The 13,681-nt window shown below is 42.0% G+C and overlaps 1 protein-coding gene across 5 annotated transcripts in view; it reads left to right on the forward strand.

Moving 5' to 3' along the window:
- The window catches only part of tenm3 (teneurin transmembrane protein 3), a 1,636,378-nt gene that overhangs the window by 1,437,723 nt on the left and 184,974 nt on the right, over positions 1 to 13,681 (forward strand). For all 5 annotated transcript variants that reach the window (XM_059974311.1, XM_059974313.1, XM_059974312.1 and 2 more), the window contains one exon: positions 12,230 to 12,444. In XM_059974311.1, the coding sequence (XP_059830294.1) occupies positions 12,230 to 12,444 (215 nt within the window). The remainder of the gene's footprint in view (positions 1 to 12,229; positions 12,445 to 13,681) is intronic.

A 13,681-nucleotide genomic window follows, 5' to 3' on the forward strand; every position in this document is an offset into this window, starting at 1 on the left:
CTCACTGTGATTTTCCCAAAAAAAATCATTGTAGCCTTATCTACCCTGCAATTGTTGCCTTTTGTCAAATCCTTCAACTCGTTAAAGCAGTAGCGTGCCCAATGTGAAGGGAATGATTAATTTGGGGAAAAAGGAATCTCGTGTAGATTTCTTCATGGGGCAATGGAGTAAAATATTTGCTGGAGGATTTTAATAGTCATCGTTCTTTCCCACCTGTGACTCAACAACCAATTAACATAAACTGGATACAATCGGCATGCTGGAAATATATATAGAGTTTGAATTTTTTTCCTTTTACTTGTTCAGCTGTTGAACAGACCCTGCATAAAATCAATTGATAGCATGTCATATAAACCTTTTTTGAAAAGATGTTGGTTAAATATTGACTGGAAGCAGAACTAAAGATGATAGGAGAAGCTGTAGACTATGATATCGTCCCCATGTTGCTGCTCTTTAACCTCTTACTCTCTACAAGCAGAATAGCTTAACACTTGTCCTGGCATCAATTCAATCACAGCAGGTCGACTGGCAAAAGAAACAGAGGTGACAAGAGGTAGAGCTATTATTTTGCACCACTGATTGGGATCTGGAATATGCTGCCTGCTCGGGTGATGAAAACAGATTGAGTGGTGACTTTTAAAGGGGAATTGATTGCTTCTTTGAAGGAGAAAAATATAGAATGAAATAAGGAAATAGGCAGTGGCGCTATTAGAATTGCCTTTCCAAATATCCAGCATGAACTCAGAGTTAATTGCCCTCCTTCCTCACATTGTCACCACAAGTGATTGAGTGCAGAGTACATAGAACACTGCAGCCAACGATGTTGTGCCAACATTACAACCTACTCTTGAGATCAATCTAACCCTTCCCTCCCACATAGCTCTCCATTTTTCTATAATCCCTATGCCATATCCCTAATGTACCTGCAACTGCCGCTACCCCGGCTGTGCATTCCATGCATCCGCCAGTCTTTATGCAAAAAAACTTAGCTCTGACATCTCACCTATACTTTCTCCCAATCACCTTAAGATTATGCCCCTTCGTATTAGCCATTGCCACCCTAGGAAAGGGACTCTGGCTTTGCACTCAATCTGTGCCTCTTACCATCTTGTCCATGTTGATCAAGTCAGCTTTCATCTTCCTTTGCTCCAAAGAGAAAAGCCCTAGAATGCTTATACTATCCAAATGGCACCCAAGGAAAGAGTTTCTGTTTATAAACTTGATCTATCCTGTACATGTCTACCAAGTCAGCTCTCAACTTCTTCCGCTCCAAAAGCTCACTCAGGCTGGCCAAATTAGATATTCTCTTTAATCCAGGCAGCGTCCTGGTAAATTTCCTCTGCACCCTCTCTAACGCTTCCACATCCTTCTTATAATGAGGCAACCAGAACTGAATACAATATTCCAAATGTGGTCTAAGCACTTCAAATATTGACCAATATCCTGGTCCTGATGTGATGTTAAACTACAATCAAGTTGTTTCGTGATTATTAGCTTTTACTTTTTATTATTTAAACGTAAATTTCCCAGTTGTCAAATCATTTGGATTCATATTGGTTAGGCAAGAGAGGAACATCTCTCGAGCAGGGGTTCCCAACCTGGGGTCCGTAGACCTGTTGGTTAATGGTAAAGCTCCATGGCATAAAAAAGGTTGGGAACACTTACTGTAGAGGCATAAATAGAACAGACAGATTGTACTAGTTGACCAGCGTTTAAGGTGAGAGGGATAAATTCAAAGGTGGGGCAATTTTTTTTACACAGCGAATGAATGGGTGGTCGGAAAGCACTGACAGTATGGGTAATGGAGGACTGAGGTATTAGGAGGGTCTTAGATCAGTGCATGAATTTACAAAGAAAGGAGAGATAGAGGCATTGTGTCAGAGGAAGGAATGAGCTTAGTAACCATTCAGCACAACGTCGTGGGCCAAAGGCCCTGTTTCTGAGGTGCCCTGTTCTATGATCTATGAAATTGGGCCATATGGGATTACCATTGATAGATGGGTAATCAGTGTCAGCATGGGTGTGGTGGGCTAAAAGGTCTTATTTGTGTGCTGCACGCTTCTATGACTTAATGATTCTTCAGTCAAACTCTTGATAGGAGGAATGACTAGATGCAGAGGAAAATAAAACGGCACCAGAGCAGACTGACCTGGGATATGGGGTGCACAAGTCATCCAGAGTGGCAGATAAAAATTGGAAATCATCCTGCTAGGATTAAGAAAATAAAACAATATTCTGCCTGGCCTGCTGAATGTTCTCAGATTGTTTTGATGGAAAAGAATGTTTCTAGTTGAAGGCCCTTCATTTACAAGGATAGATTAGAGAGGCTGTGACTGCAGAATAGAAGGCTGAAGACAGATCTCACAAAAGTACATAAAATGATGAGGGGTTTGGACAGAATTGATAGAAGTATGCTGTCAACATTGGTGGTGGAGTGAAGGACTAGAGATCACAGATATAAAGTAAAAGGGAAAAGAATGAAGAATGTCATAAGGTAAAACCTTTTTACACAGTGGGAGTTTCAAATCTTGAATGTTACCTTCAGAATCATTACCTTCAGATGCAGTGCAGGCAGGTTCCTCGCAACCTTCAAGAGGGATTGGATAAAATGGTTTTGAGAAAAAAGAATTAAAGTCTGCAGAGAAAAGGGTAATGGGTGGAACAAGAGAATTGCTCTGGTAGAGAGCCAGTCTTCACATGAAGAGCCAAATGGCCTCCTGTCCCATAACCATTAAAAGTTCAAAGTACATTTTATTATCAGAGTATATTTATATCACCACATACCAGCCTGAGATTCTTTTTCCTGTAGGCTTACTCAGCAAATCTATAGAATAGTAACTGTAAACAGGATCAATGAAAGGACAAGTTGAGCACAGAAGACAACAAGCAACGCAAATGCAAATATAAGAAAATAGCAATCCATAATGAGAGCATGAAATAACAAGGTAAAGAGTCCTTTAAGTGAGATCATTTGTTGTGGGAGCATCTCAATAAAAAAGAGTGTAGTTATTCATTTTAGTTCAAGTGACTGATGTTGAGGAGTTGTTACTGTTCTTGAACCTGTGATGTGAGTCCGGAGACTCTTGTGCCTTCTACCTGATGGCAGCAGTGAGAAAAGAGTATGGCCTGGGTGATGAGGATCTTTGATAATGGATGCTGCTTTCCTACGATAGCGTTTCATGTAGATGTGCTTGATGGTTGGGAGGGCTTTACCCATGATGTACTGGACCGAATCCACCACCTATTGTATCCAAAGGCATTCAGTGACTCCATGACAGAAGATACTCTTTTACTAGGATAGTAATTAACATCTAAGGGGGCATGTGTCAATCATTTTCAAGGTCTGTGAATCCAAGGTGAAGACTTCAATTGCTATCTTAATCTGATGTGTGATTAATATTGGTGACAATGCTGCATAAGCTGTCAACTTCACATTCTTACTTAAGCAAATCAAATTATTTAATTCAAATGTAACCAACAAATGCTCTCTGTGATCTGATTCCTAAATGGACATTGAGCCCATAAACACTGCTTCACTTTTTTAAAAAAAACACATTTGTTTTGCATGATTTTTAATCTATCTTTAATATACAAATATATACTTACTGTAATTGATTTACTTAATTATTTTTTTTCTTTCTACATTATCATGTATTGAACTGCCGCTGCTAGGTTAACAAATTGCATGACACATGCCGGTGATAATAAACCTGACTCTGATAAGACCACAAAATTATTGTCAGAATCTAAGAGGTTCAATTGTGTTCTTTAGAGGAGCGAAGTATGTGTTTTGTTTCAGCTATCATGCAAATAATTTCATGCTGTGGTTTGACCCTCAAGGCCAATAAAAGAGTTACATTTGATTCCTCTCAGCCAATAAAATCTTCCTCCTTGTTGTTATCTCTATCTATTGGTGATTGAACTTAATAAGGATGTCCAATCCTACATAGTGGAGGCCAATGAACTGTTTCTGTAACTGTCATTCACATTATCTGTATTGACCCATACACCACTTACTCTTTTTGTGTTAGTGTAAATGGTAAGACACTTAAGGTCAAATGTTTCTGGGTGAGACAACTGCAGAAGTGACACTGAAATCATATACCAACTTCTGCTTTAATGTTGTTCTTACAAGTTACGCACAATTTCCTTTTTAAAAAATGAAAATTCTGTCCAGTGACACCAGGATGGGGTAAAGAAAAGAAGACTATGTGTCTCAGTTAGTCAAAAACGTGGGGATAATCCAATCACTTTTGGCTTTCATAAGAACATAAGAAATTGGAGCAGGAGTAGGCCATCCAGCCCGTCGAGCCTGCCCCACCATTCAATAAGATCTTCGCTGATCTGTCCATAAACTGAGCTCCATCTCCCTGCCTTTTCCCCATAACCCTTAATTCCCTTACTACATAAAAATCTAACTGTATCTTAAATATATTTAGTGAAGAAGCCTCAACTGCTACCCTGGGCAAGGGAATTCAGAAATTCACCAGTCTCTGGGAAAAACAGTTTCTCCTCATCTCTGTCCTAAATCTTCTCCCCTGACTCTTTAGGCAATGTCCCCTAGTTCTAGTTATACTGTTAATGACAGATCTCCTCAGCAAAACTTAAAGCTCAAGAGATGAAATTTATCTTTGATTACACCAAAGCATTCCAGGAAACACACACAAAATGCTGGAGGAACGCATCAGACCATGCAGCATCCATGGAAAAATGTATAGTCGATGTTTTGGACCAAGATTCTTTTGCAGGACTGGAGAATAAAAAAAGATGAGGATTAGAATTAAAAGGTGGGAGGAAGGGGAGAGAGAAACACAAGATGGTAGTTGAAACCAAGTTGGGGAAGGATGAAGTAAAGAGCTGGGAAGTTGATTGGTGAAAGAGATGCAGGGCTGGAGAAGGGAAGAGTCTGATAGGAGAGAACAAAAGTCCACGGAAGAAAGAAACGTGGGGAGGAGCACCAGAGGGAGCTGGTGGGCAGGCAGGTTAGAGAGGGGAAAGAGGATGGAGAATGTGAAGGATAGGGGGTGGGGGGGGGGCATTACCGGAAGTTCGAGAAATCAGGTTGGAGACTACCCAGACGGAATACAAGGTGTTGTTCATCCAACCAGAGTGTGGCTTCCTCACAACAGTAGAGCAGGCCATGGATTGAAATATTAGATTGGGAATGGGAAGTGGAGTTAAAATGGGTGGCCACTGGGAGAACCCGCTTCTGGCGGACGGCACATGGGTGCTCGGCACAACTGTCCACTCTGCAGATTTTCTCTTGATCAGGAAATTCCAGGAATTTGTTACATGAGAAAATCAAATGTATTTATCATTTAAAATTTTACTGAAAGTCGTTTTCATTTCAGAATCAAAATCAGGTTCATTATCACTGCTATACCTGGAGAAACATTACAGAAAGGATTCTTTTCCATTTCAAATACTCTTATTTCAGGGTTTTATGGGCATCCTGTGGATTTTCATAATTAAGTGAAATCAAGATTCGCCTTTTCACTAGAAATTTTTATTTTTATCTTCATAACTCCCAAGGGTGAGGCATACAGCCATGGTTATCCTAAGGTTATTTTGAAAGAAGCGTTGTCTATGTTAGGAGTGATTGACTTGGAGTGATATGGTAAGTTGAATAGGAGGACCGCATCATTTCATCGGCAACAGCTTCTGTAGTCATCTCCCTATAGGCGGGTCAGAGGGATTCCAGCTTCATAGCATGTAAAGTTCCATTTATATTGATTAAGTAGACGGCTCTCTCTGCTTCCTGACATGTTAATTAGTGTCACTTACAGCGCTAGCAATGAAAATTCTCAGATCATTTTGGAGTCAGTGAAAAACCCTTCAGCGTCACTTAATTTCAGATCAGCATTTAAACCATTTTCTTCAGAATTTAGACAGAATCTTTTCCTGGATGATTTATCATTAACACCAAAACTGTTAATTAGAGCATTTTTGCATGCATTTTTTAAAAACCATGGATGTGGTTTGACAGTGTTCTGCATTCTGGGAGAATTAGAACTTTTGTCGGTGGTTGTCCTCGTTCTACCAAGACAGAGCTACCTTGGCTATTTTGTCTGGGTTATATAGTTGACCCAGAGCAGTTAAGGTGCATGGCGTGCTAGCATAATGGTTAGCAGAATTATATACAGATCTGGGGGGGTGGGGGTGGGGAGTTCATTTCTCACCGCTGTCCGAAAGGTGTTTGTATGTTCTCCCCAGGATTGCGTAGGTTTCTTCTGGGTGCTCGGGTTTCCTCCCACATTCCGAAGGTGGTTGGGGTTGGTGAGTTATGGGCATGCTCTGTTGGTGCCTGAAGCAGTTTCCCCCCCAACACAATCTCAGACCAAGTTGGATGATGATAAAAACAACACACTTCTCTGCCTCATAAATTACTGGAGGAACTCAGCGGGCCAGACATCATCTGTGGAAAAGAATGCAGTGGAGGTTTTGGGCCAAGACCTTCATCAGGACTGGAGAAAAAAATAAAAGGAGTCAATTAGAAGATTGTGAGGGGGAGGAAGAAAAATAAGGAGATAGGTGAAATTGGGGGGGGGGGCAGGGGTGAAGTAACGATCTGGGAAGTTGATTAGTGAGGGGGGAAGTCAAGTCAAGTCCAATTTATTTACAAAGCACATTTAAAAACAACCCATTTTGACCAAAGTGCTGTACAAACCATAACAGGTAGCTGAAATCACAAATACAAGAAACACGGATATAAACAACAAGGCACCCAGCTTATAGGCACAAAATAAACAACACATGAGCCTCGGCAGAAGCCAAAAATCAGCCCCATCAGGAAGATTAAAATGCTAGTGAATAAAGGTAAGTTTTGAGCCCAGACTCTTTTGAGTCAATGGAGAGGGCAGATCTGATAGGGAGGGGGATGCTGTTCCACGTTCTGGGGGCTGCAACAGCAAAGGTGCATTCACCCCTGAGCTTAAATTTAGATCACGGGACAAGCAGGAGCCCCAAGTCAGCCGGCCTGAGGGACCTGGAAGTAGAATAAGGGGTTAGAACAGGGGTGGGCAAACTTTTTGTCTTGAGGGCCACAAAGGGTTCTAAAATTTGACAGGGGGGCCGGACCAGGAGCAGATGGATGGAGTGTTTTGGGAATACACCTCATAAGAGAAAATAAAATATCATGGGATATGTAGAAAACATGTGCTTTAATTTCAATTGAAAATGAACAAATGCATTACAACAAAATATCTGTCTTTGAAGTCCCATGGTATTTAGCTATTTATTGAAATGACTTTTAAAACACTGAAAATTAAATGAATAAAATACAGCTTTTTTAATAGTAACAGTTATTATTTTAAAGCGCTGAAAATTCTGTTACCCTTCAAGATATTATCATCAACACTCTCCTCCTGACTGTCTTTATTTCAAAAACGGTAGGAGATGCAGGTCTACTTGTCCTGCTCCTTCTTATTCAATTGTCCCCTGTGCCAAAACTCAACAACGACCAGCCAGTATGCGGAGCGCGTTATTTGATCTGGAGCGCATTTTTTATTTTGAGAACGTACGTGCACCTGCGCACTACTCATGTCTATCACTTAACAGAAATGACATGTAACATGTAAGGCTTATTGAAAAAAATATTTTCAAATGCATTTTTTACATAACACAACAAAGAAACTTATTTTTAATTTCAGTGGGAACAGTGTTGTTGGTCTCCCTTTTTAGCCAGTGCATCAAAGTCTGGATTTAGTTTTGTTGTGGCGATTCTCAGGATGGATCTGAGGTGTTGGTCAGTTAACTTGGATCTGTGGCTGGCTTTGTTGATGTTCATGACGCTGAACGCCTGTTCACACAAATAGGTCGAGCCGAACAAAGAGTAAAGCGCAAATGTGGAGTAATACGCTGCACCTCAACAAAGGTCAATGTGTAGCGGTGTGCTACATGCAGCGCTAAAATTACGACACGGAGTCGGTAACTGCAGTCGAAGAAAAAAACTTTATTCAAAATCCCCAGCCTCACTTTTAAGCCTCCCTCAACCTGCCCCCCTGCGCAGAGGCTCCAAAGCTCTGTGCTCGCAAATCCCCGCAGGCTATCTCCCGTAGCCGGAACGCTGGCTAATTGTGAGCCGGTTCGGATGTGCCAGGAAATGGGTCGCCACAAATGTATATAGAGAGCGTCATCTATTGGGAAAGCGCCAGAATTGCGGGGGGAAAACGTTAACAAGGTTTATTAATATAATTTCATCAAGTTCTGCGGGCCGGATTAAAAAGTTTAACGGGCCGCATATGGCCCGCGGGCCGTAGTTTGCCCATGCCTGGGTTAGAAGGTCTGCGATTCAGGACGGGGCAGTCCATTTAGGGCTTTATAAACAAACAGGAGAATGGTACTGGGAGCCAGTGGAGAGAGGCCAGGATAGAAGTAATATGGTCCCTCTTCCTGGCATCTGTCAGGAGCCTGGCTGCAGCGTTCTGGACCAGTTGCAGGCAGGGCAGGGACGACTGACTAATCCCAGTATACAGGGAGTTGGAATAGTCCAAGTGGGAGGATAAAAGGGCGTGGATGACTCTCTCGAGATCTTTGAAAGAGAGAAACGATTTGATTTTAGCAATAGTATGAAGCTGAAAAAAGCTGGCTTCTACTACTGCATTAACTTGCTCGTTATTGCAGTAGTGGCAATATAATAGGAGAAATGGAAATATAATAGGAGAAGACAGAAGGCCATGGAAGAAAGAGAAAGGGGAGGAGCACCAGAGGGAGGTGATGGGCAAGTAAGAAGATAAAGGTGAGAGATGGGAATGGGGGACTGGTGAAGGGGGGCGCATTGCTGGAAGTTCAAGAAATCAATGTTCATGCCATCGGGTTGGAGGCAATACTTCAACTGCACATCTGTTGGGTCCGTGTGTTGTGTCCAATGCTCCTGATGTGGCCTCCTATACATTGGCAAGACCCAGCATGAAGCGGATCTCATCAAGCACCTTTCCTCCATCCGCCAAGTTTCACATTAGCCAACCATTTTAATTCGTATTCCCGTTGCTATCCCGACGTGTCGGTCTATGGCTTCCTCTTGTGCAACGAACAGGGTGATCAGCACCTCATATTCTGTCTGGGTAGCCTCCAGCCTGATGACATAAATATCAATTTCTCCTTCTGGTAATATCATTTTTCCTTCCCCTTCCCTCTTCTATTTTCCTCTCTGGCCTCTTACATCTTCTCACCTGCCTACCACAATCCTCCTGGTGCCCCTCCTCCTTCCCTTCCTCCCATGGTCCACTCTCCTCTCCTATCAGATTCCTTCTTCTCCAGTCCTTTACCTGTTCCACTAAAGACCACCCAGCTTCTTACTTCACCCCTCCCCCATCCACCTGGCTTCACCTATCACCTTCCAGCTTGTCCTTCTTCCACTCCCCCTCACTTCTTATTCTAGCTTCTTCCCCCTTCCTTTCCAATCTTGAGGAAGTCTCAGCTCAAGACATGAAATGTTTATTCATGTCAGAAGATGCTGCCTGCCCTGCTGAGTTCTGCCGGCATTTTGTGTGTGCTGCTTTGGATTTCAATCTTTTGTGTTTCACCGTGAGATTTTCGTATTTCTGAACAACTGACTTCCTTTGTTGGACACGGATGTAAGATTACATTTCACATCGTCGAGATGCCCACATGTTGCTCATTTACCCCACTCCATAGGATATAATTTACAATTGTTGAGTCAGAGGTGGTGAATACATGCATGAATGGGAACTGATTGTGTACATTATCAACACCACACACTGTGTTCCCAGGATGCATGTCTGCCTGGCTACCAAGCTCCCTCATGCTAACCTAAGAAAGTAAATCCAGTGACTTTAAACAAGACTTCTTCCCGCATTTATATAATAGCAACAGTGTCTGGAAAAGGGATCATTGCAATTTACTTCGCACTCATTTTCACAAAGATATCAGATTATACGATCATTACATGTTTGCTTGTTTTAGAGTCGTGCCAGTGAAATCTGGTTAAATGTACATACTTAATTCGCAGCAGCTCAGACAAAAGTTTCAGTCAATTGGTTTTTAAGCTAAACAAGCCTTCTGGCATGTTTGCCCTAAAATTCCATTTTTTGTGTTACTCTGCTCCCCAGATGGTTAACTGATGATGAGCACAGTGAGTCTTCTCTGAAACATTGCAAACTGGGTCTGTCCCCATTATAATAGAATGGAACAAAGATCTGAGCCAGCAACCCAAAGCAACTTTACAACAGATACCATATTGTCATTTTGTAAAGCAGCTGTGCATGAATAAGTGCTTCAGTTTATCAGCGTATTTAAAGTGAAGGACAAACTCCAGCGCGGTGCAGAAGCCTTTCCCATCATCTGTGAGACATGGCTATTTACTTATGGTTCCTATTTAGTTCCCATCCTTCTGGGAAGAGTGCAGAATGCTTGTCTGCAAAACAAAAGACAGGATAGAATAGTTATGATGAATGAATATTCTGTTTCTCAGCCTTTAAGTGTGAGGATGAGGTGACGCAGAAACAGACCCCAACAGTTTTAAGTGTTCACCAAGTCTCTGAAGGAATGGTAGCATTTCGGATAACCTGGGGATCTTTGTTGAACCCCATTCTGTTTGGAACAGTGCAGTACAGGTGCTTCAGTCCATGACAGCATGCTGACCTCTCAGCTTACTCTAACATACATCCAACCCTTGCCTCTTATATTGCCCTCCATTTTTTCTAACATCCATGTGCCTATCTTGCCAGCCGGTGGTGTCGTGACGTCAGGACCAGACTTCGAGGCGAATGGTCCTGCGTTCAAATCCAGCTGGTTCCTCGCACACTTTCCATCCACACTGGGTTGAGCATCGAGCGAGCAACTCAGCCTCATGAGAAAGGGACATTTGCTAAAGAAACGGCAAGGTTGCATCCCCATGAGCCACAAGGCGTGGAAAGGAACGAAAAACAAAAACAATATGCCTGTCTAAGAGTTTCTATAATGCCTCTAATGTATTTTCGTCTACCACCACACTTGGCAGGGCGTTCCATGCACTCACTACCACTGACATCTACAATATACTTTCCTCCAATCACCTGAAAATTATGCTCCCATGTATTACCATTTCTGCCCTGGGAACAAGTGTCTGGCTCTCCGCTCAATCATCATTTAAGCTTGGCATTCAGAGAAAGGGGTGCAATTCAATACAAGTAGGCTGTATTTCAGTGACAAGCTGAGGAAAAGATGTCTGTCTTTCCTGTTTCAGATGTTATAGATCCGGAATGTTAAGCATTACATTCATCAACAGCATAAGTGAAATTAGAAACCCAGAAAAATCAGAAATTATGACTCTGTAGAAAAACAGTCAAAGTGTTGATGTGTGGATTTTATTTGTTCCTGTGTTGCCATTTATTGCCTATGGGCTACCACACAAATGTTGATGTTGGACCACCCTTTGAAGCAACCGTCTGTTCAACAGAGTGACTTACTGGATAACTTTAAGGGTTAACAAGATTGTGTGCAAAGGCATCTGGTCTGACCACAAAACCCTACAAAGGATTGCCAGGACTGCTGAGGGGATCATTAGGGTCTCTCTTCCACCTATTAAGAGATATTTATTAAGAGTACTGCATACATAGAGTCCTTGGGATTGTCAGTGATCCCTCCCATCCGTCCAACAATCTCTGACTCCCTAACATCATGCAGGAGATACCACAGCATTAGGGCAAGGACTATTAGGATAGAAAACAGCTTCTTCCCCCAGGTCATCAGACTACTAACTCCCTGCCACCACCTAGGTCTCATCATGCATGAAGCACCAGTAGCATATACAGTTCAATTTTTGATTTGTTTTATAAATACTCATTATTTATTAACACCTTGGTCCAGAGGAATTTTGCTTCATTTGGTGGCATACATACATATGGTTGAATGATAATAAACTTGAATTTAAACTTCAATGATTCACATCCAAACCTGATCTATGACAACTTCTATGAGTTACATTAGTAGTCTGGATCCAATGGTTTTATAGCAATTTTTTCCAATGCTAATCCACAATCCATCAAAAGTACGTTTGATTATACAATGGGATTTGACATTCTCCTTTGACATTGGTAACCTAGTACATTATTGCATTGTGTTTTCTTATCTATAAGTGCACTGCCTATGTCAGTAGACGTCTTTAACAAAAGAGTAGGAGCCTGGAGGAAAATGGTCACCTTCAGACATTCAACCTGAAGAATGATAAGGATATCAATCTGCAGAGGCCCTGTGTCTTCCATTCTGAAATTATTTTCTTTCTTTCAAGGAAAATTTGGATTCCCTCATCAAGAAAACAATACCATCGATTCAGGTGAGGTGGACCTGGGCCGGCGAACTATACAGGAGGTGCCCCCTGGGGTCTTCTGGAGAGCCCAGCTCTTTATTGACCAGCCCCAGTTCCTGAAGTTCAACATATCTCTTCCCAAGGATGCATTGATTGGTGTGTATGGCAGAAAGGGACTGCCTCCCTCACACACTCAGGTATGGCTTATAATAGATTAATGCATATTACTGTGATTCCATCTGCCTTGAACTTTCCCCATCAATTCCACAATGGCATTTTATTGCAGCCTGAATAAACTATTTCACATATTTGTTCCTGTCTCCAGTTGTTTCCCAGGAATTTCCTCAATAAAGTTCTGAAACTTGTTCTGAGGTCATTGATGTCAACAGTCTGTACATCTGAAAAGTATTGCAAAATATTAATTAACTTACTATCATTTTCTATTTTTATTTGCTTGATTTCCATTCCTTTCACCCTCTTGTTTTAGCTCCAATATAACTTGTGCTGCTGTTTCCGGAGCCTGAAGGGAGTGCTGCAGAAACATAAGATACAGAAGAATCCAATTTTGTTCTTCACGTTGTTGCCAGTACTCCTCCAGTCTAATCCATCCCAAAGGCCTGTACTCCCCTCCTCCAGCATTTGTCCATTTTTCCCTCTAAGGACATTAAAGCTGTCCCTCAACCATGACTTTTCCCAACCAGTGGAAAAGTTCTTTCCCAATTCACTCAGTCAAACTGTAACATAATTAAAAAAATATCTATTAAAAATATTCAATTAACCTTCTCTGCTCCATTGAATGTATTGCCAGTGGCTCATTCATCTCTTAATACGATAGTCTCCTGTCCCTGTGGTATCCTGGAGACCCACATGAGGTTCTCTGCTCAGCTCTGTAACAAGCATACGCTATTTGGTCCCTGTCGTTCTGCTCGCATCCACCTCTCCCCGCTGAAATTTTTTTTAAAGATCTAGCACACCTGGGGAAGTTTTCTGGTGCAGGTGAGAAAGGTGCAGACACAGTTTAACTCTGACACCCATTACCATCTGTATGTAGGCTGCACATACCTAACACTCACAGGTGATCCCTCATCCCAAAGAGTGCATGTTGGTAGATTAATTGATCCCAGTAAATTGCCTGTAGTGTACTGGTAGAATCTGCAGGGCAGTTTTGGGGTTATGGAGCAATATTGCACAGATGCAGGTCTTCACCCCGTTGGGTCTATGTCAATCAGAGTGCCTGCACGACAAGTCCCAACTTCCTGCTTTATGCCCCACGACTCCATGTACCTATCCAAGTTCTTCTTAAACGATAGTCTATTACCCATCTCAACTGTTCTTCCTGCAGTACCTTTCATATACTCACCATCTTCTGCGTGGAAAAAAGTTGCCTGTCGGCTCCCTTTAAAATGTATCTGCTCATTGAGATGCAGTGTGGAA

Source organism: Hypanus sabinus, chromosome 7 (assembly GCF_030144855.1).
Source record: "Hypanus sabinus isolate sHypSab1 chromosome 7, sHypSab1.hap1, whole genome shotgun sequence".
Classification (NCBI taxonomy): domain Eukaryota; kingdom Metazoa; phylum Chordata; class Chondrichthyes; order Myliobatiformes; family Dasyatidae; genus Hypanus; species Hypanus sabinus.